Raw genomic sequence first — 25,995 nt, forward strand, 5'->3', positions numbered from 1 at the left:
TTGTGCTTGGTGATGTAAGGCTTGCATGCAGCTGCTTGGCCATGGAAAGCCTTGCCATGAAGCTCCCGGCAGACAGTTTTTGTGCTGATGTAAATGCCAGAGGAGGTTTGGAACTCTGCAGTTATTGAATCAGCAGAGTGTTGTCGACTTTAATGCATTATGTGCCTCAGCACTTGGAGACCCCACTCACTTTACGTTGTCTGACACTTCATGTCTGAGTTGCTGTGGTTCCTAAATGCTTCCACGTTTCAATAATACCACCCACAGTTGATCATGGAATATCTAGGAGGCATCCTATTACAGCACCAGTATAGGTTCTACTACATGTTTGGAAAGGGAGGGGTGAGGGAGGGGTATTCATTTGGTTGCAATCTGCAACCTCACTGCTAGATGCCACTATATCTTACACACTGCACCTTTAACCCTATCAAACCAAGTGCAATCTGTTCTGAGAATTTGGCAATGGCCCCATCAACTGGTTTAAATCTGCTGCCAGGGGAGTTACAGCGTGTGCATGTCTACGTCAGTCAGAGTGAAATGTATCAGCGTGTAGAGTTGGTAAAAGCATAGGAGCCTAGACGGAGGGGATAACCACACTCATGTGCTGAGCTAAATACCCCCATCACCACCTCACAAGGCTGGGATATGCTAGATGTCTGTACCAACTGTAAATAACCCAGTTAATCTACGCTTAGTTAATAAAGATGTTGGATCAGTTAAGTGAGGATTCTTGCAAGTCTGAATAAATCGTTGCATCCGATTCACATTTCCCTTCACAACTCAAACCCTTGTGTGCGCACTAGCTGAACAGAATTTAACGGCAAGCAACACTGAAACTACGGAAAGCAAAATGGTTCAGGAAAGGTTAACATTAAATGGCCATTGTTACTGACTGCATCAACCTTTCGTCCGTACAGCCTTTCTCAAACTTTTTTTTCCGCTTTCCGTAGTTTCAGTGCTATTGGCTGTTGATTTCTGTTCAGTGAGTGCGCCCCCCGAGGGTTCAGTGTATGAAGTGGGAACTGGATCGGATGTAACACTGGTAAGTGCCATATACCGCTTGCAGAACGTAAGGATTTCGGGCCACTGCAGCAAATCCTGGCTGACCGGTGATGCAGTCTGTGACCTTGATGTCAAACTGAACAAAACTTAGACAAAGTTAAAAAAAAACCACTTTATTCATTCAGAATTCAGTGCATGTAAGTAATCAGGACTTGTGTTATGTCGAATATGGACCTGCTGAACTGATGGTAAGGTGGTAAGAGCTCTCAGTTGCAAAAGCGCATTTGATTCTGTCACCCTCCATATTTTCTGGTAGCTAATGTACACTGGCTCTAAAAACACAGCAGCCCAGCCCAACTGGTTTCCCTTGCAGCCCCGCTTTCAAACCTGTACATCACTGCAGTGCCTCTCCCAGTGTGCCCCTCCCATTTTTTAACATTTTTCAAAATTGAGCCTGGGTGGAGTTAGCTGAAAATAGTGGGGTGTAGTTACTCTTTAATGAGAGTAATGTGACTTCTATTTCTATTTATGTGCTTATTCAAAAAGGTTAGGTCATGAGACAAAATAAATAAAAATCTGTGATTTTTTTTGGCTTTTTTAGATCACATTCTATATATATGAAATAAATGTGTCAACCCCAATAAGAAATCACATTGCTAACAGAGAAGAGCTGATGTTTTTGCCATGTTTTTGTGTCAGACATTAACAGTGAGTATTTTTTGTGATAGAAAATGAGTCAGATGCCAAAGTAATGGCTTTTCACATTATAGTTTATTACAGGGTTTTATAAAATTGCCAAGTACATTTAAGAATCATTGTAACAAAAAAAGGAAAAGGAGGAAAAACATTCATATTTTAACTAAGTGAAATGTGGATTTGTAAAAAGAAATAAAATTATGTACAGACAAACTCAACAATCAACAAAGAACAGAACATGTAGTCGCATGGCACTCAATATAAACATACCTCACAAGTGCTTGTGTGTTTATTAATATTAACTAATTGCAATGATGATAATATTGATAACAGAATAATTACAATAACATAAAACCATATTAACATTTAAACACTGTTTACAATATAACTGCCATTCATATTCTAAATATAACAATATTTACCAACAAACTTTATTTATACTAGAACTCTATTTTGAAATATAACAAAAATAGCACTTCAAATAATATTACAATAATATTAATAGGAATAATATTAGGATATTAGACAATGCAAATAGGCGTTACCCATGGCTTTCTGAAATGAGTGTATTTCCCAAGCCTTCTTTGCTCACACAATCATTTGCTTAGAACGTGCGCACTACTGTAGCGGTCTACTCTCTGTTAGAAAGCGGTACATTGGAAGCAGCAGACTTTAATTCAATGTCCATTTATTAATAATAGAATATCAGTGGCATGTTTTATCAAAATAAAAGTCCTTCGCATGATGTGTGGAAGAAGTGATAGAGGTCCTCCAAAGGGTTTCCGCCAAAGGTCCTAGTGCCCCTCTTTTTAAATCCCACTGCAAGTCACTCACATAAATAGTTCCTGTGAAGTGGCATTGAAAAGTTCACAAAAAATATTTAAGAGACGGACTGATGATTAGCAAACGTGTCTTCTCATCATCTCTGATCATTGACCTTTTTCTTTTTTCGCATTATAGTGTTGCAAAGTGGAGCAGCAGGAAAAAAAAACAGTCATCCTCAACAGAGGGCAAATAGCACTCTGCTCCTACATAAGAATACATAAGCAACTCTCAAGCAGCAAATATGGTGACCAGCAACCTCCGGCTTCTGTAGTGATGTCGTCTCCCTGTCTGACTGAAATCAGTCTTCAGAATATACACTTTGCAGTACGAATGACTTCTGCTTACCAGAATAGCTTGTTTTGAGAGTTTCATGCCCATTCAGACACACACACACAAGTACTCGATAGATCTCCGAAGTCAGTGTCATTCTGTAGTTGGCATTAAGCCAATATTCATAAATCTGGATCAAAGCAGATTTTCTGTATGAAAAATATGTGTGGTAAACAAAAATGTGTCAAACCTAACACATTTTGTCCTGTGTTTCCCCCATTAATAACTGGATAGTAAGTCTACTACTAAACTCAAACACTGTTATATACCAACACCAGCTACTGCCATAGCAACACCAGCTACTGCCACATTTGATAAGCCTTGATCATTTTTGTAGGGTATTTTGTTGAGGTTGCCAGTCTTGTGATGTCAGATCAGTGCACAGCAGTGTTAGCTTTCATATTTGGGCTGACAGGGTTGTTATTCAGAGGATCCAGCAGTGTCCAGAGGAAAAATGTCCATACAGCAAAATGTCTCTTTGGAACATCTTTGTTCACCACAGAATGCGATGGGGACAATTTCTTTTTTCTCAAAGAGAAATCTGCTTAGATCCAGAATTCCTAATATGGGCATGACATCGACTACAGACGTGTCTTCAGAGGCCTGTACAACCTGATACACTGAAATCATTGCAAAAAAAGCACAGGTTGAGTATTTTCACGTTTTCACTCTCTCACACACACTTTTCCACATCCACATCCACACACCCACCCACAAGCACACACTTCTTAATAGAATAATATGATAATGAATTGTCTTTTATGTGCAGATACAGATACAACATAGACTTCGGTTAGTCTGAAAGGTCCTTCTATACTACATACACACCTGAGTAATTCCACCATCCTTTCATTCTTTCTAGCTTACACTGTTTCCTACACTCCTAAATGCCTGAATGATCTACCGCCCCCCCCAAATATGTACATACACACACACACACACACACACTCATACATAGGCATTTGTTGACAGACATACAAAAAAGTGAACAGATTAACACACACATGCATACTAACCCTGAAAAACACCCCTGTACTGAACCTCTTTTCAGGCCGTGATAACAATGACACTTGTCCTTGCTCAGAATTGGCCGCTTTACTGTGATCACACATTTGGCCATACCCTGTGACATCTACTTAGCTAGGCACAAATAACATGACTATCTTTCTTTCCTTTAGAACCTTCCAGTCTTCCTACGAACATTCGGAAACAGCTTCTTTCATCTTGTGCTCTCTATCTCATAGCATCTCTTGATGATGTAGCCTTATCGTTTTAGTTGTTTTTTTCTTTTTTGTTGATGTTTTTGTTTGCTTTTTTACATTTTCTTAGGAAAAAAATGATAGACTGTACATTTTTGGCAGATGAAAGTGACATCTTGAAAGTTACAAAGAGAAAGTTATGAGAGTCTCTCTCGACTAACAGTTTGCCACTTGAGAGGGCAAATATTTCAACAGTAACTGTCAAAAGGCTCCACCCACTTCTCTCCTTCCACTTACTCCTTTCCCCACCCGCAACCAACCAATCACACAGTGGCGCCCAGCATCTCGTCTGTCTTGGCCATGATCTGGTTCTGGTTGGAGTCCAGGCCGAAGAACTTGACGCGGAGGCCATCGGTGGGGTGGACCACGGGCACGGACACCAGGCGCGGGAATGTCCGGCTGGCCAGCTCAAAACGGCTGCCCCCTGCTAGCTCCACAGCCAGCAGCTTCAGAAAGAGGGTGGCCAGCTGCTTGCCCAGGCAAGAGCGGATGCCACCCCCAAAGGGCAGGTAGTGGAAGCGGCCTTCGCGGTCCTCGCCACGCTCCGGACTGAAGCGGTCAGGGTCGAAGGCCTGGACATCCTTGAAGACAGCCGAGGTGTCGTGAGTATCACGGATGCTGTACATCACACTCCAGCCTTTGGGAATCTGCACACCCTGTGTGAGAATAGGGTGATAAGAGTGAGAGAAAAAGAAAAAGAGGAGAAGATTACATTAATTCCAGTAATCGGGAACCAAATGTCTTGATTGATAATTTTGGATTGAGGTTAATATTAGGTAAAAAGGTGATGTTCCCTTAAATTGCATGCATGCTTAAGCCATCCAAATCCAGCCTTCTCCATGACTTACATCCAACTCAAAGGTCTGTATGGCAGTCCGGTAGCCTCCAGACACAGGGGCATAGAGGCGCAGGACTTCTTTGATGACGCAGTCCAGGTATTTGAGGCTGTAAATGCTGTCCAGTCGCAGCTCTCCTTGGCACAGGCAGCCGTCATGCAGCAGACCACAGCTGCGTAGCTCCTCACGCATCTTCTCCAGCACTGCAGGGTGCTGCAACAACTGCATTACTAGAGAGGTGCTAGCGCTGGCTGTGGTGGCAAAGGCAGCGAAGATCAGCTCGATGGTGGACTCCTAGAGGGTAGAAGAAAGATAGACTCAACATACACTCAAAGTTCTTTAGGAGACATATTGAATGCACTTTTTCTCAGGGTAATCCCTGCCACCATCTTGCCATTCTGATTCTCAAAAGGGTCAAGGGAAATTAAGAGAAAACCTCACATGTTCTTGAACCCTCCATTTAAACAAAGGGAGGGAGTCTAGAAAACTCTAGATGTCAGGCAGTGCCACATCCTGAGATTTCTGATTTTTGGTCACAAACAAGGGGAAACGATGCCACATCAACCACAGCAGATATACTCTTTCAGCTAATGTCATGTATGATAATATTAACATTGTCTGTGTCAACTGCAAATGATAAACTGCAACCTCTTGAAGCTGCTAGCTAGATAATATTAGCTAAAGATAATTTACTAATGTCAGCTTACCTTATCATGATAGCCGAATGGACTGCTAATTAGCAGTGTAACTTGGCGGTTATCAAATTTAAAACTGCTAGGGCAACAGTCTGTCTGCTGTGTTGATGTATTTTTTAACTTAACACACCCTACAATCCCTTCAGCAAGTGAGCACTTGTGTTATGTATGTGTGACGCAGATATTAAGTTCAGGAGGTGAACAAGTCCTGGTTTTCCTAAGCTTTTAGCTGCCTTCCATGTTTTTTTGTGAAGAATGGGGGCTCTCTCTTTCTTTCTGAGGCTTGGCAGCCATCTTGCAGAGGTCAGGTTTTAGCTTTCGTTTGTTTTAATGGCATGCCACTGAGCCAGTGCCGACAGGCCTGAGGGATCCACCCGTCTGCCGCTGTCTGAACGTGGGTAGAGTGCCTCTCCAGGAAGGAAAATCCACTCACCAGTAAAGTAAAAACAGCATGTGTGGAAAGTACTTGTTGGTGATCATTTGTTTCAAAAGTTGTCTATGTCCCCCCAGTGTGATGTGAGAGTGGAGGACAGAGAATACCCCTTCTCATTTCGGGCTTCTTTAGAGGTCAACAATGTATGAGTATGGATTTGGGCGTGACAAAAAAAGATTTTTTTTTTTCAAATACAGTATAATGACAACGTAAGGCACATAAAGTAGATGAGGAGAGTCATTTGGTTTTGAAGTACAACTCTATTTAAACTGGCTAAGACTAGATGAGTTCAAGAAATCTAGGTCAAAATTGAAAAAGGTCTAAAGAAAATCCAAGCAGTAGATGGCTCATCACTTATTTGATAAAGATTGAGTTAAGTTTGATGTCAGTTTCAGATCTTCCCATCTCTATTCAGACAGCTCAACCTGTCTCAATCCTAACTTACTAATGCGTAGTCATGCAATGTTGCCCATGAAGAGAGTAACTAAACAATGCACTTCAAACAACAAGTTTGGGCACTGTGTGCTCCATCTAAAATGGGAGATTAATACGAAACGGCACAAACCTTAAGCTCCTGCATGCTGAGCTCTGTCCCGTTCTCCTTGGCACTCTCCAGCAGCACATCCAGAGCATCGGAGTAGTCCTTCCCCTGTGTACACAGCGGTTTTTCTCTGATGGCCTTTTCTATGGCCTTCTGAAGGGTGTCCCTTGCACGAATGCCCTACATAAACATTAATATACACAACATTGTTATTTTGAATATATGATGGGCCAAAGTGGATTCAGTATATTCACTTGCCTAAAGGGGAATTGTGAACAAAACCAGATAAAGGTTTTTGCGAGAGCCATATTTTCAAGTTCCAAAAATTTAGCAATCTTTACTTTTAATAACAACATTCAAGTTGAATAATGCTGGCTCTTGTAACCTCTTACCTTCCTGTAGCCACTGAAAGGCAGGTCAATGGGCAGCGAGAAAACGTTATCCACAAACTCCTGGAAGGTGTGGAAAAGGAAACGCATCTCCTCATCGGACACGCGGAAACCGAGGAGCACCCGGATGGCCATTTGGAAGGACAGGCGCTGGGATTCACGGTACACGTTGATGGGCTCTGGGTTGGAGCTCCACACCCGCAGTGTCTCCTGAATCACTTGCTGGATCTTTGGCAGGTAGCTCTCCAAAGCTTCATGGCTGAAGACCTTGGCAAAAATCTGGCCAGAAAGGAAAGGCTGAATCAGTTTCTACATCACATGGATTCATACACATGCTGAAATACATTGCTACTATTGTTAACCTCCAAAAAAGTAACTTTATAGAAGTTTTTCCTTCTTTATAGAAGAAGGAAAAACATTTGTAACTTAACCCCTTAAAATTTACAGGCTCCCTGGCAGGTCTACACTTCTATTTCTAATTCCTATAACTTCATAATAATGCAATCGTTTTAAATTGTTTTCCATGTACAACCTGAATTTTAGATCAGGAGTCCTCAAACCAGTCCTGGAGGGCCAGTCCAACATAGTTTGGTGTATTCCATACCCAAAGCTGCTTGATTCATCTCAGCATTTATTTATCAGGTTTAGTGGGTCTGTTTGAGCATAAAAATCACCAGACTGTGCTGGACACCAACCCATCAGGACCTGAAATGATGACCCCTGCTTTAGAATGTGTACATCCTTGAAGTTTAGAGGTGAACATCTCTTACTTGACCCTAAAAAACTTCTTGAGAATGTCCATTTGTCATGAAAAATTCACACAATGTAAGGGGGCTGGCGTTTTCAAGTAAAAAAAAGAAAAAGGAATGGAATTATTAAGTTTTTTATGATGGCAACAAGTATATACATATGCTCAAGTGCCCAAACAGCCTAACAGCTGAGTAGAAGATGTAGAGATATGTCGTATGTGACTCAGCAATGCTCATGGGCATGTAGGTCTTAGTGTGAGAAACTTTAGCGTGTATGTAGGACTTGGCACTGACAGGCATGAGGTTGGTGTACCTCTAAATCTCAAACACTGACTGACTACACATACTCCACAAGATTGAAATGACAAATATAAAAGCATGCTAATATATGAAGGATCCTGAAAGCATGCTTTTTGGCACAGGTGTATGGACTGCATTTTCAATAACCAAAAACTACACGTCCCACAATTCCACTGACCCCTGAAACCAAGACCAAGCATGTGCTACATTCAACAGAAGTATGGACAGAAATGTCATCTAAATATTATCCTGAAGCCACAAGTCAGCAGCTATAGTACAGGTTTATTTTCCTTCGAGCAGGGAACATGGAACATTCTCATTAATTCACAAGTCCCCACTATTTTTGACCTTTTCGCTTTTAATCACCTCCCTCCCCCCACATTCCCATCCCTCCATTATAGTGGAGCTGGACAGAGTGAGTTTCCTTCTCCATCAGCAGAGAAAGAGTGAGCAGGGAAGGTAAGATTTTCCTGGCCACGGCAGTGCATTTCTAATGTGCCTCAGTCGCGCGGGTTTGTTTGGTGAAATAACATCCATGTTCCCCCTTAAAAACTCTGGCTCTGCCGACTAACAATAGCACTTTTTATATGCCATCTCACCCCCAAATACTTTGGCTGCTCACCGCTTTTCCAGCGTTGTAAAGATGATGGGGGCGGAGCCAGTGACAAAAACTCATGGGTCCGCCCTCCGTCTCTCTCACTTTCTCTAACTGTCTCTACCCATCACTGCATTTCTCTTTCCACACCCCCTTCTCTGTCTCCTCTACTTACTCTGTGAACCCATGTCTAACAGAATCATTATTTCTAAAAAGTGACTCGTACTGTATTCACTTTTTTGTCTCCTTCCCTTCTTTTTCTCTTTCTCTCTCTGTTGTGAATGAATGAACAATGGCCATCAGAGCTCAGAGACCACAGTAGCAATAAAAGCGGAGAGACTGTAATGCATGGTAAGAAGTTAAGCATTCAATACTTCTGCATGCCCTGCCTCCCTTTCGCCTTTCAATTCTTTCTGTTTGTGCTCCTTTAAACCTTTAACTGTAAGGGTCCATATGTGGGTCAACAGTTTAATTTCTCACTGCACTCATAACTACATAACTTACATATTAGTTTCCTACAGAAACTTACAGACTTATTTATAGTACTTATATGTAATACTGCAAGGATAACTTTTCCACACTGCTGCTGTGATATTTGTAGTGTTGTCTTATGCACATGAGTAAAGCCCAAACACATTCTACACTAAATTCTACACTAACGTAAATGTATAACGACAATACATTTTTATTGCATTGTTATTGAATTGTCATTACTATAGTAAATAAGGGGGACTTAAGATTAATAACTCAATAATAAGCAAGCCAGCAGCTTTATGGGTTAACTCCATCCCCACATCATGCACATATCAGCTACCCTGTCCATTTTATTTCACTATTTACTGCTTATGTGTCACTATTTACAATATCTTTCTCCCTATTAACGGTACCTGTATTACTATTCATAGCTCCTTCATGTTTTTCTCAAAGAAAATGATAAAACACATTTATCATAAACTGTCCTTAAATGTTGCATGTGTCTGTGTATGACTGCACATGTTGTGTCTATGGTAAAAACAGTCAAACTTCCATTAGCCCATGTTTAGCTATAGGCTGCGCACTGAAGAGCCCACATATGTGATTCATTGCCATACAATAGCACATTCCATGCTTATTCATGTATGGGTCAGTGGCAGTGCACTTGAGGGCTTTTGTTTTCCCTTGTGGAGAGTACAGTGTCTGCTGTCTGCTGCACAGACGTCAGTCAAATATAGCGAACGCCAGGCCACATCATCTAAGGAAACTCCATATATTACAGAAGAAAATACTAGAGCTACTCCTCTGTCTTCCTTACAAAAAGAGGGACTGCTTGTATTCTCCCCTTCATATACACACATACGCACCCACACACACAGACCTTCTGAAACTCCCCGGCCTTAATAATTTCCATATGCCTTAAATTATATGAAACAGCTCGAAGCTGCTGGTTTGAGCAGAATGTAAAGGCTTCTTTCTTCTTTCTCTTTTCTCACACTCTCTCTGCTTGTCTCCCCGCTCTTTCTCTCTCTCTCCCTCTCCCTCTCTCTCAGAACTAAAACACAATCCCTTATTCACAAGGAAAAATCTGCTGGGAAGCAGGTGAGCTGTAGAATTAAAGGACTGTGCCCTCTACTGACCACTCCAGTAACTGCAACATTATACAGACCTAATTTGCTGATCCATTCAGAGTGGAAAACTCATATATCACTGTGAAAAACCCATTTAGGTCTCTCAGGGATCACCTAGACGGACCTTATTGCGAATTGGAGATTGACCAGTTGGAGAATAGCATTAGCAAAGTCCTCTGTGGTGTATCCTCATGACCTCTCAAGAAGTTCACTCACAGTCATCTCCATCTCTGTTCCTTTTTCTACCTGCTTCTGCTTAGCAGGGAAGAGAACACTCTGGCACACTTGGCTAAAAAATGTGCCAAAAGAACAACGAAAACAGGTGGAGGAGCTTGAGGTCCAGACGAGCGCAGCAGAGAGAGAGCAACTGAGCAAGACAGACGGCGACAGTGAGACGTAAACACAGTAAAGAATGGCAAAAGGTCAATTTAAAGACCATCTTTAGAACATTTCAGAGCAGTAACTATCACCCATTCATAGCCCTACTCTAAAAATAAAGGTATCAAAGAGGGTTCCTTGGAGCGATGCCACAAAAGATCTTTCGGTTCCCAAAAGAACCTTCCTATGGTTCGTTGCCAGTGTGAAGAACCTTTTTTTAGTTTAAAACACAAAGATTTTCTATAAATGAAACTTTACTTTTTTTTCCTAGAACCAAACATCCAAGCCAAGAGCCATTTATTTTTAAGAGTGCAATCCGAATTTAACAAGGGATTTCCAGGAAACTGAAACTCATACTGGAGGCTGTCTTAGACACACTCTTTGCACAGTTCAGCACCCATCACATGAGGTAGCACACAGCCTCTCCTTCATCCAGGTCATGCCTGGGGCCAGCTATCCCTAAGGGCTTAGGAGCACAGGAGGGATTGGGGTCTCGCCCCAGCCTGTGTTTGTGTTATTGTTGTGAATGTTGTTTTAGTGTTCAGAGCCCTGGGCGGCACATGGCCCTCCTCATGTTGCTTTAGTGACGGATTAGTCTCCAGAGTTCAAGAGCTAAGTCTTATCACCACTAAATCCCAGAACAGCCTTTGAGTGTGCTGAGGGGAAAGTTTCCATCACAGGTCAGGTCACTCAGTGGTGATAAAGTAGGGACATACACAAGGAATTTGTACATTACAGACTTGTCCGGAAAGGTAGTTGATCATATCTGCCAGCAATCGATTAATAGTAGACTTTTCAATGAGTACTCCCTGAGACAAAACTTTGAAACACATAATGCAAGTGTTCCCAGTTCTGAGCCTTGGAGCACCTCTACACTTTATATTTTGGTGCTGCCCCTGCTGTAACACCCCTAAGCCAACTGATTAGGTCATTAATAAGCCATTTTAGAGTTTAGAGCAAGTTAAATTTACAGGATACGGCCAGGACTGTGAACTGCTGACATAGTGCTATACAAAGGGGAAGTACTAAGCTTAATCCTGACCTGAACATCAGTTAATTACAATTACTGGCACTTAATTTATGCTCCCTGGCCATCAGACACACCTACTGTATAGGCAAACTTTATTGGTTTACAATTACTGACAGTAGTCCATCCGCTGTAGCACAATTTATCAGCTTCTCCCTGCCCCTTCTATCAATGAAAAAGGACCACTGCTGACCAGTTATTTTTGGAGTAGTGGATCATTCTCAGCACAGCAGTGACATTGTATTGGGATGTTAGTCTGTTTTGCACTAGAATAAATGTACAAAGTAGTGTCATTGGTTTTTACACATATATACCATGGGTTGTACAAAGTGCACCTATATTGTAGGGGAACCAGATAACCTGGTAAGCATAGAGACAAAATGACATATGCCCTGACTGCATAGAGCATGACACTGCAGGCTGTCTGAAGTGGCCAGTGGGGGTCCACCCTGCCGCAGGCCTGTGAGTGGATAAGGCTGTCTTTGTGCGTCTGAGGCAAGCTGACTAATTAGTGGTCATTAGTGGGGCTCGCGTGAGGCCCCAGGCCTGCAGGATTAAGCAGACTGATTACACCCCTCTGACCCCTCAATGGGACAGGTGTGTGTGGGGGGAAACCTGAGCCCCTGTGGGCCTGGATGGAACCAGACTTACAAAAAGGGTCATTTTGGCCCTGGACAATAGTGTCAGAGCGAAGGATAAAGGATTTATAATATTCTGCTAGGCCACTGATTGGAGACTGTTATGGAGCGACTGCAAAGACAAGCTGAAGAGAGAGCTGATATCTGCCCCCAAATCAAACAGGGACAAGACAGAGAGAATAGTGTTTACTTCTCTGTCTCCATCTGACCTTCTATCTCTCTCTCTCGTTCTTTCAGCCTCTAACCTAGAGATCCCTTTCTGCTGTTTTGCACTGTGAGAAAAAGGTGCCATCTATCTCCACAACAACGTATTTCGTAAATAGTAACTTTATTTGAGAAGGAAAAAATATTCTTAACTTTAATGTACATTAATTGATTGAGATTTTATTACAAGTAATTTGATATTCAGTGATGATATACACCTTCTAATTAAAAGATTTGTGGCTTGTGTCTGGGCAGTTGTGTGAATTCTCGGAAAACTCATACCTTCCTCCTCTTGCGGTGAATGTCTCCGATGGAGTTGGCAAGGCTGTTGGGGCCCAGCAGAGTGCTGGTGCTCTGGGGCCAATCCACGCTGACCAGAGTATGCTCCCCCATCAGCACCTTCCGCACATTCTCTGCTCCAGTCACCCTGATCAGCGGACGGCCCAGCAGATGTGTTTTAAACACGTTACCATACTTCTGCCTCCGAGAGGCGTGGAACCCCGCGCCCTTCATCAAGGAGAGAGGAAGAGAATAGAGGAAAGAAAAAAGAGAAGAGAAAGAAAATATATGATCAGATATGGTGTTCAGTGAATATAAACAATTCTTAGATTTTAAATAGTGACACTTTTATGCAATTAGTGGTTGTGAGGGGCGTAAAACATTTCTGTTCAAGTTGACAGTAACATAAAGCAATCAAGTGCAACACATTTGAAGATTCTAATGTTGGCAAGATTATAAGCCAGCATTTTTCATATATTGTATCACTTTGGCTATATAAAAATGATCTGCAACATGTTATGTAGCCTACATTTGTATCTTTGCATCAACTTTATATAATGAGAGGAGAAAATAAAATGCTGTGTATGTCATCATTCAGCCAGCTAACAAAGCCCAAAAACACTAGCAGAAAAAGTTATTCAAACAGCTGGCACTTTAACTTGCTAGCTAACTAGTAAGTTAAGCTAATTGGTTACCACCAAATAAGCAATTCCAACAAATTGTTTGTGTCATTTAAAATCAGTGAGTTCAAATGATATCATTTAACATGATCGTTGGCTGTTTCATTACGTTGTTCCACAAACTGAAGCCGATTGCAGCCGTCAAGGCTGAGTATCAAACAAGCTTCAGCGACTCTTGAAATGTAGGTTTCAATTTCATGGTCACAACCTTTATCCATGGAATGGTCAAGTAATATTCTATATTTAACAGTAAAGAAACACTGAGACAAGACTACTGACACCATGCCTGTTTTGCACTGTGCATGCTTCACAAGTTAACCACATTTGGGGTATGCACTTAATGTAATCCATAGCCTTTAGACTCAGTAAGGTTGCTTAATGCAGCGGATGAACACGGTCCATAGACCCCAGCTTGACTCTCTCAGAGTAAGCTGCAGGGCTTTCGGTGTAGTTGCTGGGATATTACAGCACAGATGAGGTGTTTGCATTTATGGCCATTTAGAGGAAAGGGTGTTAGCCCTGAATGACTAGTCTTCTCATTTGTTTGTGCTTTGTAAGGGTGCAAAGGTCCAGTTTGCGGCAGACTTTCTGTACGTGGGTCGGTTTTAGCGATTAGCAAGGAAGTGGGTCTAGCTTAGCCTCTGGAATCACAGTGGAGAAGTGATCTAATATGTGTATGTGGTAGACAATGGCATGTTTGCATGAGAGATGAGAGATGTATGTGTCATGTCTGAAAGTAAACCCACTATATCCGGTGAACTTTAACTTCTCTCAGTGCAAAAATGCTAGTTACACAAACCAGACTCATTATTTGGATGTGTGCAAATAACTAAATATATCCTTATGCACGACATGGTCACATGACCTGCCCTTGCTTCTTTATTACATATTTCGGCTTGTGAGACAAAAAAGAGAGAAAGCATGAATTAAAACAGAGATACTCAGCTTTGGAGCTCACTGAGAAAGTAAAACAGACAAGAGTCTCATGGATCTGGACCAGCCAGGCTAGAATGGTGCTGCCTAATCAGAGTGTAATGGCTAATGATCGGTGCAGGGTGTGGCCGGAGGGGAATAATCGCAGTACAATTAAGGCTTTCTCAGACAACTACCATGACGTGAAGCAGAGCAGAGCCCTGCACGTAGTCGAGCTCAAGCAACTAGGTTTGCAGATTTGCTGGTGGAAAAACAAGTTTTTTACATATTACTTTTTCACGTGTTGTGAATTTATTTTGAGTACAAAGCAAACCACAGTTTGAGATTGTTTGAGTAAGTGCTTTAAGTATGTTGCGCGTGCAACTTCCCTTTTAATCCTAAATAGGCAGCATGTAGCATAAACTACAGTACACATGTCATACATGCTGGACGAGGCTTTCAATACTCATGAAAACACTTACAAACTCTCGCAAGCCACTTTGAGCTATATCTAACTGGCCAGTGAAGTAAGGGTCTATGGCAGAGCTCTAAGTAGTAGAATGTGTTGCCCTATGTAATACACAGTAATTGACTGCAGCCCTTGGGACCTCTGCAATGCACATAAAGACCCACTGTAACCTCACAGCCTCACTCGCACACACACTCTGATCCCACAGCAGGAAGCTTAGTTGGAGCTGTTTGCTCCTTGTGCCCCCTCCTCCCTCTCTCCCTCCCCAGGCCAAGATTTGTGACCTGTTTCTCATAGCATGCTACACAGGCTCCGGCACACAGGCGCTTCTTTTGGGGGGGGATAATTTTAGCTGCATGGAGGGCTTTTTTCCTGTTTGTTTGGCTGTTTGAGAGGGCAAGCCTGAATACACTTCACCTCAGCACACTGGTGCCGTGTGTGTGTGCGTTTGCTCATGGGTATGGGTCGTAGGTACTAAAGAGATGTAACAAGTCAATCTGTGGTCAGCACATGAAATGCTGTCACATGCAACAACACAAGTTAAGGGTTTGCATGTCTGAACTACCAGTTTGCATGTCTTCAGTCAGAGTTTTGTATGTTTCCAGTCCAGTCTTGCCTGTTTCTGTCCAAATTTCCAGCCTGAATTTCAAGTTTGCATATTTCCAATCAGAACTTTTTACATGTTTTCAGTCTGAACTTTTTCAAGTTCCCAGTCTGAATTTTATGTTTGCATGTTTCCAGTCAGAATTTTTTAATTTTTCCAGTCAGAATTCTAAGTTTGCATGTTTCCAGTCAGAATTTTGCCTGTTTCCAGTTTGAATTTTTTAGTTTTTCCAGTCTGAATTTTGTATGTTTCTGGTCTAAATTTCTAGATGAATTTCTAAAACATGTTTCATATTTGCAGTCTGACCTTTTCAAATATTTCAGTCTCAGTCTTGCCCATTGGATGTGCTTGGATGATCTCTGAAAATGACATCATGACCTTTGGTGACCAGCTGCTGTGGAGTGTTTCACCCTCTCAGAAAAGGAGAAAGAATTATCGGCTTAATTATAAAATGCTTATACGATCACACTAACAGGATTATGAGATGTGTATATGTGTGTGAGTCTGAGCACTGAATTGGACTGCGTGTCATTTTTACAACTTCTGCGGGTTCAGTGTTGAGTGTGAACCTGACGGAAAGTTCTGGTGAGGCAAGCTTCTTTCAAAATTTGCATTTTGGTCTTGTTATGTATTGACGTGTATAGTTCACAGGATAAACTGGTTTGTCAATAAATAAAGGAACTTGCAAGTTTGAACTTGAGTATTTCAAACCTAACAAAGTGAACCATGGCTGGCCACTGGAGTAGCAGCAAAAATGATAAAGGGGTTAAAATGGATAGACAGAAAATAAAGAAAGTGGCAGAAACCGCTCCATCCTTAATCCCTAGAAGGTTAGATTTGATATGAATATCTCATATGTAATTCACTGAAACAAGTGTAGAAAGTGCAGATTGATAAACAATTGATATCATTTTTATGTGAAGCACAGTCTTGTTTTGGGGAAAGAAGAACAGTTGTTTACATTTTTACAATGTTTTTGTCATTTCTTTACATGGAATGAACAGAAAAAAGTCAGAAGTACAGACATACACCTGTTGAAACTGAATGTAACTTACAGAATTACAGAATTATCCAATTATATTTAAATAGTACAAAAAATGAAAGTAAAAAACTTAACTTTTAAGAGTTAAACATCGTTGCTGATGTTTCACCCTTGTGAAACTTTGGCTTGGTGCCATACACACACATGGCACGATGGGATTTAGCCAGACTAGGTGTGTGAGTGGGGGTGCCTGTGTGTGTGTGTGTGTAGTGGGGGGTTAAATGGTCAACAGCCAGCTAACGCTCAGTGTACAGCTAATGTGTGGAGTTAACATATCAAGTGAGTGTGAGGGCAAAGGGTAACACTAGCTCACTCACATGCACACACACATACACACACACTCTATCTCTCCTCCAAACCCATCCAAAGTACTGTGTAGAAATAAATGTAGCATCTTTCACCACATTGCAAGAGTTGTGTTTGCGTGTACATTTATTTTTCTTCAGGAATGCAGTTTAGCTTTATGCTGACACCTAAATCCCACCATCACACCCACCCCTAAGTGTGTGTGCCCCTTCCTGCTCTCCTCTCAGCAGAGGGGCTGTGCGCTGTGTGAGAAAGGAGCCGTTTTTCGGTGCAGCACGACAGGCCACGGACAAGGGCGTCTTTCACACACACGCTGCATGGGAGCTCTCTCTCTCTCTCTCACACACACACACACACACACACACACACACACACAAACACACACATGCACACAGAAAACTCAGAAGGCGTGTTGTACATACACTTCCATATGTAACAGTAAAGTAAATGGGCAACGAAATGCATATGGACAAGCCGATATGTACACTCACTTGCACAGAGCAAGAGTCTGATGGCCATCCTGCACTTGTTCCAACAGCAGGACAGTTATACCCTTACAAATAAAAAACATGCATGGCCAACTTTTGCATTGTGCATATTGGTACAGATGTCAGTGAGGGATTTATGTAACAGGACAATAAGAAAGAAAAAGAGAGAAAATGGAGAGAGGTAGGTAGAAATGGAACAGATGGAATGGGATGGAAGGCAACTTGTATGGAATGGAATTTGGACAATTGACCCATCTATGCTCCACCCACAAATACATTCACAATAGCACCTCTTGGTAGGTTAGACAAGCTTTATAGAATGTTGTCAAAAATCCCGTTCAGGGTTGTTACACTGTAAAAGGCAATAGCATACTTTACTAAAAATATGTATTTTTTCAGAAGAGAAATCTGTAGACTTGAAATGAATTTGTTAATTTACTTTAAACATTTTTTAAAAGTATATGTGTTACAATGTACGCATTTGGGTAAACAACAGGTTTTGTCAAAATATGTTAATTATTTACATCAGATCATTATAGTGTTTGTTTACATTTGATACATACGTTTCTAGTATGCTACTAAGCAGGACTATGTTGTTGTAGCTAATAAAAACTAGACAGGTTGGCACTGACAACAAAGAATTTGCCACAATGCTAACATTACTTTCATCTACACTGGATCTATCCCAACAGTGTGACCTTTCACATGTAAAAAATAATATTGTTTGCAATTAATAACATGCTAAATTGAAGTATTTTGACAAAACTGAGTTGTGGTCTGTAAAGCTTGCCCACCTATACAGCAGCTGCTCTGAAAGAAGTCAATTGTGGGCGGAGCATGGGTAGGTGAACCGTAACAGTTTCTTTTGCGACTCCCAAAGTATGATGCTTAGCATCATCAGTCAAATGAAAACCACAATGAAAATGAAAGCCCCAAGTCGAGTGCAAAGGGGACAGAGCATGAGTGAGCGAGAGACTGAGAACAATATGGAGTGGCTGAGGGAGAGAGCGAGGGACAAAGCAACAGAATGGAGTCTACTTCATAGGTGGCTGAGTCGCTGGGCTGGAAATAGCCGAGCAGGCCGGGAGTGGATGAAACACGGACAGAAGCTGGACGGGGTGTGGCAGAGCAGATGACATTTGGCCAGAAGGTGAGAAATGTCCGCCCCCTTCTCACGGGGCCACTGAGGCGCAGACGTGCATAGAAAGAAGGAGAAAAAAAGAAAAGGAAAACCCCAAAAGGGCGACTGACGCACGAAAGCGCCACACACCCTGGAAAAGCAATGAGGTAATAATGTGCAGTTTACTCTCTCTCTCTTTCTCTCTCTCTCAAATACACACACATGTACACGCCTGGCTGTATACTCGTCCGTCCACCGGCGAAATACGTGCAGTTGCAGCTGTCGCCCTGCGACCATCAAACGAATGCAAAGAGACGCACTTTGTTTATGTGAACCATGCGCTGTCCAAACAGCTGTCACTCAAAGCCAAAAACTTGAACGTTTTGCATGAATGCTGCGTCAGCACCAGAACATGTTCTTCAGTACCGCAGGAAAAAAAAAGAAGGGTTACCACAAGAGAGCCAACTGAGACTGGGTTTCGGTCAGGGAAACACATGAAGGATGAGGAAGATGTGGGTATGCTCCAGGGGAAAGAAAGAATGAATCTCATTGCTGAGTTTAGGTTTTGTTCTTTTGTTTCCTGCTCTTAACCCACATGTATTTAGTCTGTCAAGCTCATTTATATGGAAAGCCTACAACCCTGGAATGAGGGGATGGTGGCGGTGGGAAGGAGGAGGAATGAGGAAATAGGCAGATTGATAAACGGATGGAGAACGTGTTTGGAAAGAGGGATGAAGGAGACGGATGGAAGGGGACGACAAATAGAGAGATGGAGTCTGCAGTCCTGGAGATTGAAATAGTAGCAGGGACCAGATGTGTGCTAAAAACACAAAACACATCTGTACTCCACTCAATCGTCTGGTCTGGTCTGGTCTGGTCTGGTTGTGAAGAGGTTAACCCGCCACGCTCAATAGTTTCTTTTACATTTGAAAAGAAATTTATCAGATATTTTACAAGGGGGGCAATAAAGGGGACTACTTTTTTCCACCAGTACCCTTTCACGCACACCGTGCAGCCTAAAATACAAACTAAAAATACAAATTTCTGTGTAAATTGGACACCGGTCGAGCCTCCCTGCTCCATAAATGTAGCCTTTGTGTGGCAGTGGAAATGTTATACAAATGACCCCTTTATTACGACCACAAAAACTCTTTTAATTATATTTATTCAGATCAGCAAGGGGGTGACCCAGGCACTGGGGCGCTTAGCGAACGGACGGGGGCGGGGAGACGAAGGCAGAAAGTTTTTTTTGTATGCTATTTGAAGCACCTCAGATGTGTTTCTTTAGTAGCGGGCTGCCAGAAACAGAAAGACAGACAGAAAGGGTCACATAGGAAAAGAAGAATGACAGACAAAGCAGAAGGATTTGAAAAACGTAATCCCTGTTTAGGTTGGCACTCACGTCGGCTCCATCTATCTCCACCTCCTCGGCTTTCCCTACATTTTTGGCGTGCTCTCTCTCCCTTTGCTCATCTGACCCTCATCCTTCCATCCCCCCATCCCCTCCAGCATGCGTGTGAGTGTTTGGATGGCTCTGTATCTGGTGGGCCGTGGTGTTTATTGATTTAGTGCTGCAGGTAACAACAGTGTGGAGGGGAACTCTCCATGCTAACCTGCACCTTCAGTATAAATACGGCTAATATGTCCATTTACTGCAATGGCCAGCTGGAATCTCTCAGGATGTGTACATTGGACAGTTTCCACCGAGCTATAGGAGAGGGCGCAAAAGACGGGCAGGGGGAAAGAGAGATTAGAGGAAGAGAATAAAGGAGGGAGAAGTGGAGGTCCCATTATTCTACCATCCATCACCCCCACCCCTCTCACCCGCCCAAAAAAAGAGCCACTGTGCCAGGCTGCCAAAGTGGGTGCTAAGGCGGGGTGAAGGGCGAAGGGAAAGCATGGGGTCTTAAAGCCTTTACACACCGAACATGATGTGAATAAACAGCTTGAAAATAAGAAATGTCCAGAAACTATTTTTTCACTGCCTCATTGCTAAAACTTCTGCTCATAAAGCCTAGACCGGATTTCGGAGGCTCTAATCTCACACCAGACCAAGCAGAAGGCTAACTAGGCTAGCAGATCCAGAGAAGTGACTAGCAGTATGTGGGTTACGTTGTTGCTACTTCAACACAACATAGCAATTGCTGGTTAACTGAGTTCACATCATTTAGAAATATTTGCAAAATTGAGTAAGGGGTGAATAAAATAATGTTGCATTTTCGCCATCCAAAAAATCTTGTTTGATATGCAAAATACAGTATTGAAAGGACAGAGACCACATTTAATTTGCGTAATGTCCAGTCAGAATAACCATTGAAAACAAGTCGTTTATTTTTCAGGATATAAAATAATCCACTTGCATAGGGACAAGGGAAGTCAAAGGAAAGTGAAAAAACTAGAAATTCCCAAAAGTAGTGTTCAGACCTACGTTTTACTGGATGTGTTTGGAATAACTTGAATCATCAGAAGCAAAAAATGCAACCAACTTCTAAGAATAAACTTGGGACGTGTTGAAAAATATCCCTGCAGAAAGTATGTCTCCCGAAAAGAATAGAAACTGTAATAAAGTCAAAGCATCGACAATTGATATTATATTTGGTTGTTGAGGCTTCTGTGTTTTTATGTTAAATATATTTTCTGTTTTTTTCATGAAGCTAAAAAAAACGTGTACTTTTGACTGAAAATTAAATAAACTAAGTGTGGTCTCTGACTTTTTCACAGTACTGTATCATTAGTTATACATATTTAAATAAATGTTTTGGTGTGTAAAGGCCTTTAATGTCATGGAAATACAATATGTGGATCCTTGCTTGAAGAGCTGCAGGCAGGGATGAAGCATAACAGGTAGGAATCCCCACAGAAAGAGGCGTTTCACTCGGAGCTGAGTGGGCGCCAGAACCCACGAGTCGTCTGAAAAGAGAGTAAAGCTGGCTGAACAAGTCCGGGCCAGGAGAATGGGCTCCCCTTTGACCTGGAAACAGTATGTGGAGAGAGATTAGGGTTGTTCAGTGTGCTGTGAGCGCTCACCCCGGGACCCTCTTTTATTCTCACTCTCTCGCTCCCCCATCCCGACCTCCAGCTCATGCTGCCAAGCCCCCTTGCCACCAACTTCTTTCTCTCCACTCCCCCCCAATAAGACAAGAGGCTGTTTGAGGGGTTGGTGGTGCGTTCCAGGGGTGAAAGAGGGGCCATGCTGCGGTGCTGCCATTCACTCCTGCTTCATGCCCACTAATCCCGGATGAGCTGAGAAGGAGGGAGGGAGCGAGCGAGGGAGTGAATGCCTGACTGAGTGAGAGTGGCTGCGAGTGAGTGAGTGAACAAGTGAATGAGTGACTGAGAGTGGGTGCACTCTTAAAAGTAAAGGTGCTAAAAAGGGTTCTTTGGAGTGATGCCATAGAAGAACCACTTTTGGTTCCCTAAAAACCTTTCAAACCTTTCAAAAGAGAAGTGTAAAGGAACTTTACATAAAGGTTCTAAATGAATTAATTTCTTTTCTTAGATCCATCTGTCCAAGTCAAGGAACCTTAAAAGTGTAGGTGAGAGTGAACGAGCAAGCAAGAGAGAGCGAGTGTGCATGTTTTAAGAATGCTGATCAGGCCCTAAGCCTTGTGGCCTTTATCCCAGCGGGTGGGGGGTGGGGGGGTTAAGATCAGTATGATCCCCCTAGAGGAGGACTTTGTGGTCCCCCCCAGACAGAAGCGATCTGGGTCAGGGTGCAGGGAGGGGGGCTCAGAGCTGGAAGGGCAGGACAGAGGGATAGAGGGTTCCTCGCTGGTGCCCGCTGGGTGACCTGTGCCCTGGAGAGAGTGTGGCAGCAGGCCTCTCACACACAGCGCAACGGATTGTGCTCTCCACCATTCACTCTGTGATACAATTAAACTCATTGGCTAAAGACTGCCATTCACTCAGTAATGAGCACTAAAAGCTCTTCCATTCTTCACGATTTTCACCATGACGTTGATGTGCTCTCCGTGTTCTATGGATGTTTCAGGGCTTTTTTGGGCAACATGAAAGTGTTCAACTATGTGAATGTCATTCTACAGTGCTGCGTTGAGTGGAAAGAGTTTTAAGCATTAAAAATTCTATCACTGATAGTGAGGAGGTTCAAGAAGAATGTATCAGGACCTGCACAGTGTACATACTGTAGTGTACAGTGAAGGGGAGGGTGGGGGCATCACTACAGTATCTGTGCCGATAGTGGAAACTTTTTCATGCATGTATGATTTCAGGGTACATTACCTATCTAGGCAGGTGATAAAGGATAAAAACTGATAGACACATACTAATATACTAATATAGTAGAGCAAAACATGAAGTGCCCCTAACATGCTGTGCACTACAAGTGGATTTTAAAATTGGCCTTGAGCCACAAGTTTACCACACTGACATATATATGTATGTATGTATATATATATATATATATATATATATATATATATATATATATATATATGTATATATATATATATATATGTATATATATATGTATATATGTATATATATATATGTATATACATACATATATATATATATGTGTGTATATATATACATGTATATACATACATATATATATATATATATATATATATATATATATATATACATACACACGTATATGTATGTGTGTTAGCTAGCTAGATAGATAGATAGATAGATAGATAGATAGATAGATAGATATACACACCTAGACATTTACATACATATATTTATATATAGGGGTGGGGGGAGAAGGGTGGTCAGATAGCACATTACCGTTAGCAGAATGACAAATGATGAGAAAATTACATCTCGTGGAGACGCGGAGGCGTGTGTGCGCGTGTGTTTGCGCGTACATGCTTCTCTATGACCTCTATGTTTGCCCTTTTTACCACAGAACTTTCTGCTGACTCCAGCTGAGAAACTCTGTCCCCCTGCTGGAGCGCTGCACTAGTGGCCTTCCACATCAGTGCGCTGCGCTCGCTTAATAACGGAGGAATCCGTAGAAAAAGATCCATCCCAACACATCTGGAAAAACTTTGCACGAGCGGAGTCGTGAAATGACAGCAGGGACTTGCGCAGAAATAGAGCAGGAGTGAAAAAAGTGACCAATGAAGTAGATTTCGTGCGTGCACGCGGACAGGAGACGCGCGAGAGAAGCGCAAAGAGAAAAACAATGTATTAACATAAACTTAAACATAACATAAGCATAAAGTTTGGGTTACGCTACGGTTGTAACGTACATTGGGTTACTTTACTGTATGTTATAAGATAAGTTACGTTGCGTTAAAGTATTAATGATAAAACACAACTTTAAATCAAGGGAACTTTCAATTTTAAACTTGCAGGGGAATCCAGTGTGGATACAGGGCTGGGATCAGCCGAGGCGCGCTCGAGAGGAGCTGACCCAGACTCTGTGCCTGAGGCTCTTCGCGCGGCAGAAAATTCCCAACAGAAGCGCGTCTATAGTCTGAGCTGCAGCTCCGCGCGGTGGCGTTAACTCTGCTCGCGCTACTTACTGTTCCCTCCCAGAAAGGACAACAAAAAAAATGCAAGGTGACAGCAGTTTGGCACAGCCCGAGCCCCACTGATTTTCAAATATATCACCGCGAGCCCGAGTCAGGGCTGTTTGCTTTTGCACGCGCGCTGCCAAATGTGCGGAAAGTCTCTCTTGGATTTGGGTCAAGTTTGGGGAATCTATTACGGGAGTAGAGTGATGCACGCGCTCCGCCGTCCCGGGGCATTTCCACAGAGAAACGGGCACACACACACATACACACCCCCAGATAGCACATGCGCACAACTATAACACATAACATACTTTCATCTCATTGTACATGAAAAAATACTGAGGGAAAAGTCGCGCGCATGGCGCTGTTCCTCACACTCTCAGGCTTCCAAAACCGTTTAGATTTGACTTTTCGGTGGCAAACAGTAACTCTGTGGCCGTGAGCTCTCGCGCGCACGTATTTTCCAGCAGCCTCAGCCAAGTAGCCATTAGTGCAGAAGACCCAGGTGGAACTCACCAGACGTGGCAGGCGCCCCTGCAGCCCTCTCCTCCCTCACACCTCCTCCTCTGGGCTCGCGCACGCTTTTCCACTACGACGGAGCCGGGACCGGAGTTATAGAGCGCGCGCGCCACGGAGGGAACAGTAGCTGGTAGACGTGCCACTACGCTGAAGACGCACAGCTCACTGCACGTGCTGCGCGGGATCCTCCTGAAACGCGGCTGGGAGGCGAGCGCGCACCTACGCGCACTGATCGCGCGCGCGTTCACATCGCGATAACCGGTTAAAATGCGAAGAGAGCAGCTGTTTACGCCACGCGCACGTGAACGTGAGCATAAACGTGCTGAATCTTACAGGATACTGAAGATTCGTCATCAACATCATCATCATCATCATCATCATCATTATCATCATCATCATCATCACCATCATCATCATCATCATCATCATTATCACTGTCACTTTTTACACCATTTAAGCACAGAACTTCGCGTAATTATAACGAACACATAGCCACAAGCTGCGCTAAAAGTAACGTAAAATGCGTACGTGTCATTTTAGCTCGTTTGTTTTGAGAGTGTGCGCCTGTAAATGTGCGTGTGACTGAGTTCACTTACCTGCAGGACCCAATGGCACGTCTCTCCTATGATGGGGAAGCCCATGGAGCCTTTGGGCATGGGCAGCTTGCAGCTGCGGTCGCGCGTGGCCGTCCAGCGTAGCTGCCACAGCTGCTGAGAGACGGCGAGCAGCAGCGCCACGGACAGCAGGCACGCGGCCAGAGTGGCCAGCGCCGAGAGCACGTCGAAGCCTTGGAAGAGCATCGCGGACAGACAGGGGCCCAGCAGGGGGGAAAAAAGCTGGCTGAGGGGCTTCTGCTGGACAGGTAGTGTACTGTTACACAGGAGTGCTAATCACTCCTTAAAATGATGCACAACAAAATAAAACAATAAATAAACTATATAACTCGCTTGAAAGACTCAAAACTTCTCTCACTGCAGTGGAGCTAAAGTTTCATAAAGTAGCTCTGGAGGTCTAAGTGACAACACTTGGTTCAGTCTTTAATGAACTGGGTTAAGTGGAGGTTAGACCTCGGTGCATCATTTTAAAATAAAAATAAGTTTAAAACTAGAACAAATTGCGCGTGAACTTGTCAGACTACAGTGCAAACACGTGGGAAAAGCTGTTCAGGCTGTTCAAACTGCTCTAGTGCCTTTCCTTCTCAATTTCTCTATTAGAAAAGAGGATTTAAAAAGAAAAAAGTCCTTTAAAAATCTCTTCACCCCAAAAAACCAAACCTCCTCAGACCTGATCAATGCAGTGAAAAAGCAGCAGGTACTGGAGGTTAATAAGTGGAGGAATAATCCTGTGCAGTCTGCGCGCGGATGATGCTGAAGGCTGGAGCGTTAAAAAAGCTCTAAATGACTCTGCTCAGACTCTGTCTGCCTCTTTTCTGATGCGCTCCGTCTCTCTCTCCCTCTCTCTCCTCTCTTACTCTCTCTCTCTCTTTCACATACACTTTCTCAGTTTCTCAACGTGAGTTGGAGTCGCTAGTCGAGCTCCCAAAGTGTGTTTATATAGCGGAGGCAGCGAGGCGGCAGTGCGCCAGCGCG

General features: G+C 42.9%; 1 protein-coding gene across 1 annotated transcript; it reads right to left on the minus strand.

Annotated features, from left to right (window-relative positions):
- Window positions 1-1,754: 1,754 nt before the first annotated feature.
- Window positions 1,755-25,995, minus strand: LOC118801233 (cytochrome P450 26B1). The gene is made up of 6 exons (XM_036561420.1): window positions 25,003-25,995; window positions 12,784-13,008; window positions 7,010-7,285; window positions 6,642-6,797; window positions 4,961-5,242; window positions 1,755-4,768 (listed from the first exon to the last, which is right to left on the minus strand). Exons 1-6 carry the CDS (start codon window positions 25,204-25,206, stop codon window positions 4,376-4,378), a joined length of 1,536 nt encoding a protein of 511 aa, XP_036417313.1. The 5' UTR covers window positions 25,207-25,995; the 3' UTR covers window positions 1,755-4,375.

Source organism: Colossoma macropomum, unplaced genomic scaffold (assembly GCF_904425465.1).
Source record: "Colossoma macropomum unplaced genomic scaffold, Colossoma_macropomum, whole genome shotgun sequence".
Classification (NCBI taxonomy): domain Eukaryota; kingdom Metazoa; phylum Chordata; class Actinopteri; order Characiformes; family Serrasalmidae; genus Colossoma; species Colossoma macropomum.

Coding starts and splice junctions, on each gene's coding strand:
- LOC118801233 (XM_036561420.1), bottom strand. CDS start 25,206: ATGCTCTTCCAAGGCTTCGACGTGCTCTCGGCGCTGGCCACTCTGGCC. Junction 13,009..25,002: donor CGTGCCATTGGGTCCTGCAG/GTAAGTGAACTC, acceptor TCCTTGATGAAG/GGCGCGGGGTTCCACGCCTC. Junction 5,243..6,641: donor TCAGCATGCAGGAGCTTAAG/GTTTGTGCCGTT, acceptor TCTACCCTCTAG/GAGTCCACCATCGAGCTGAT.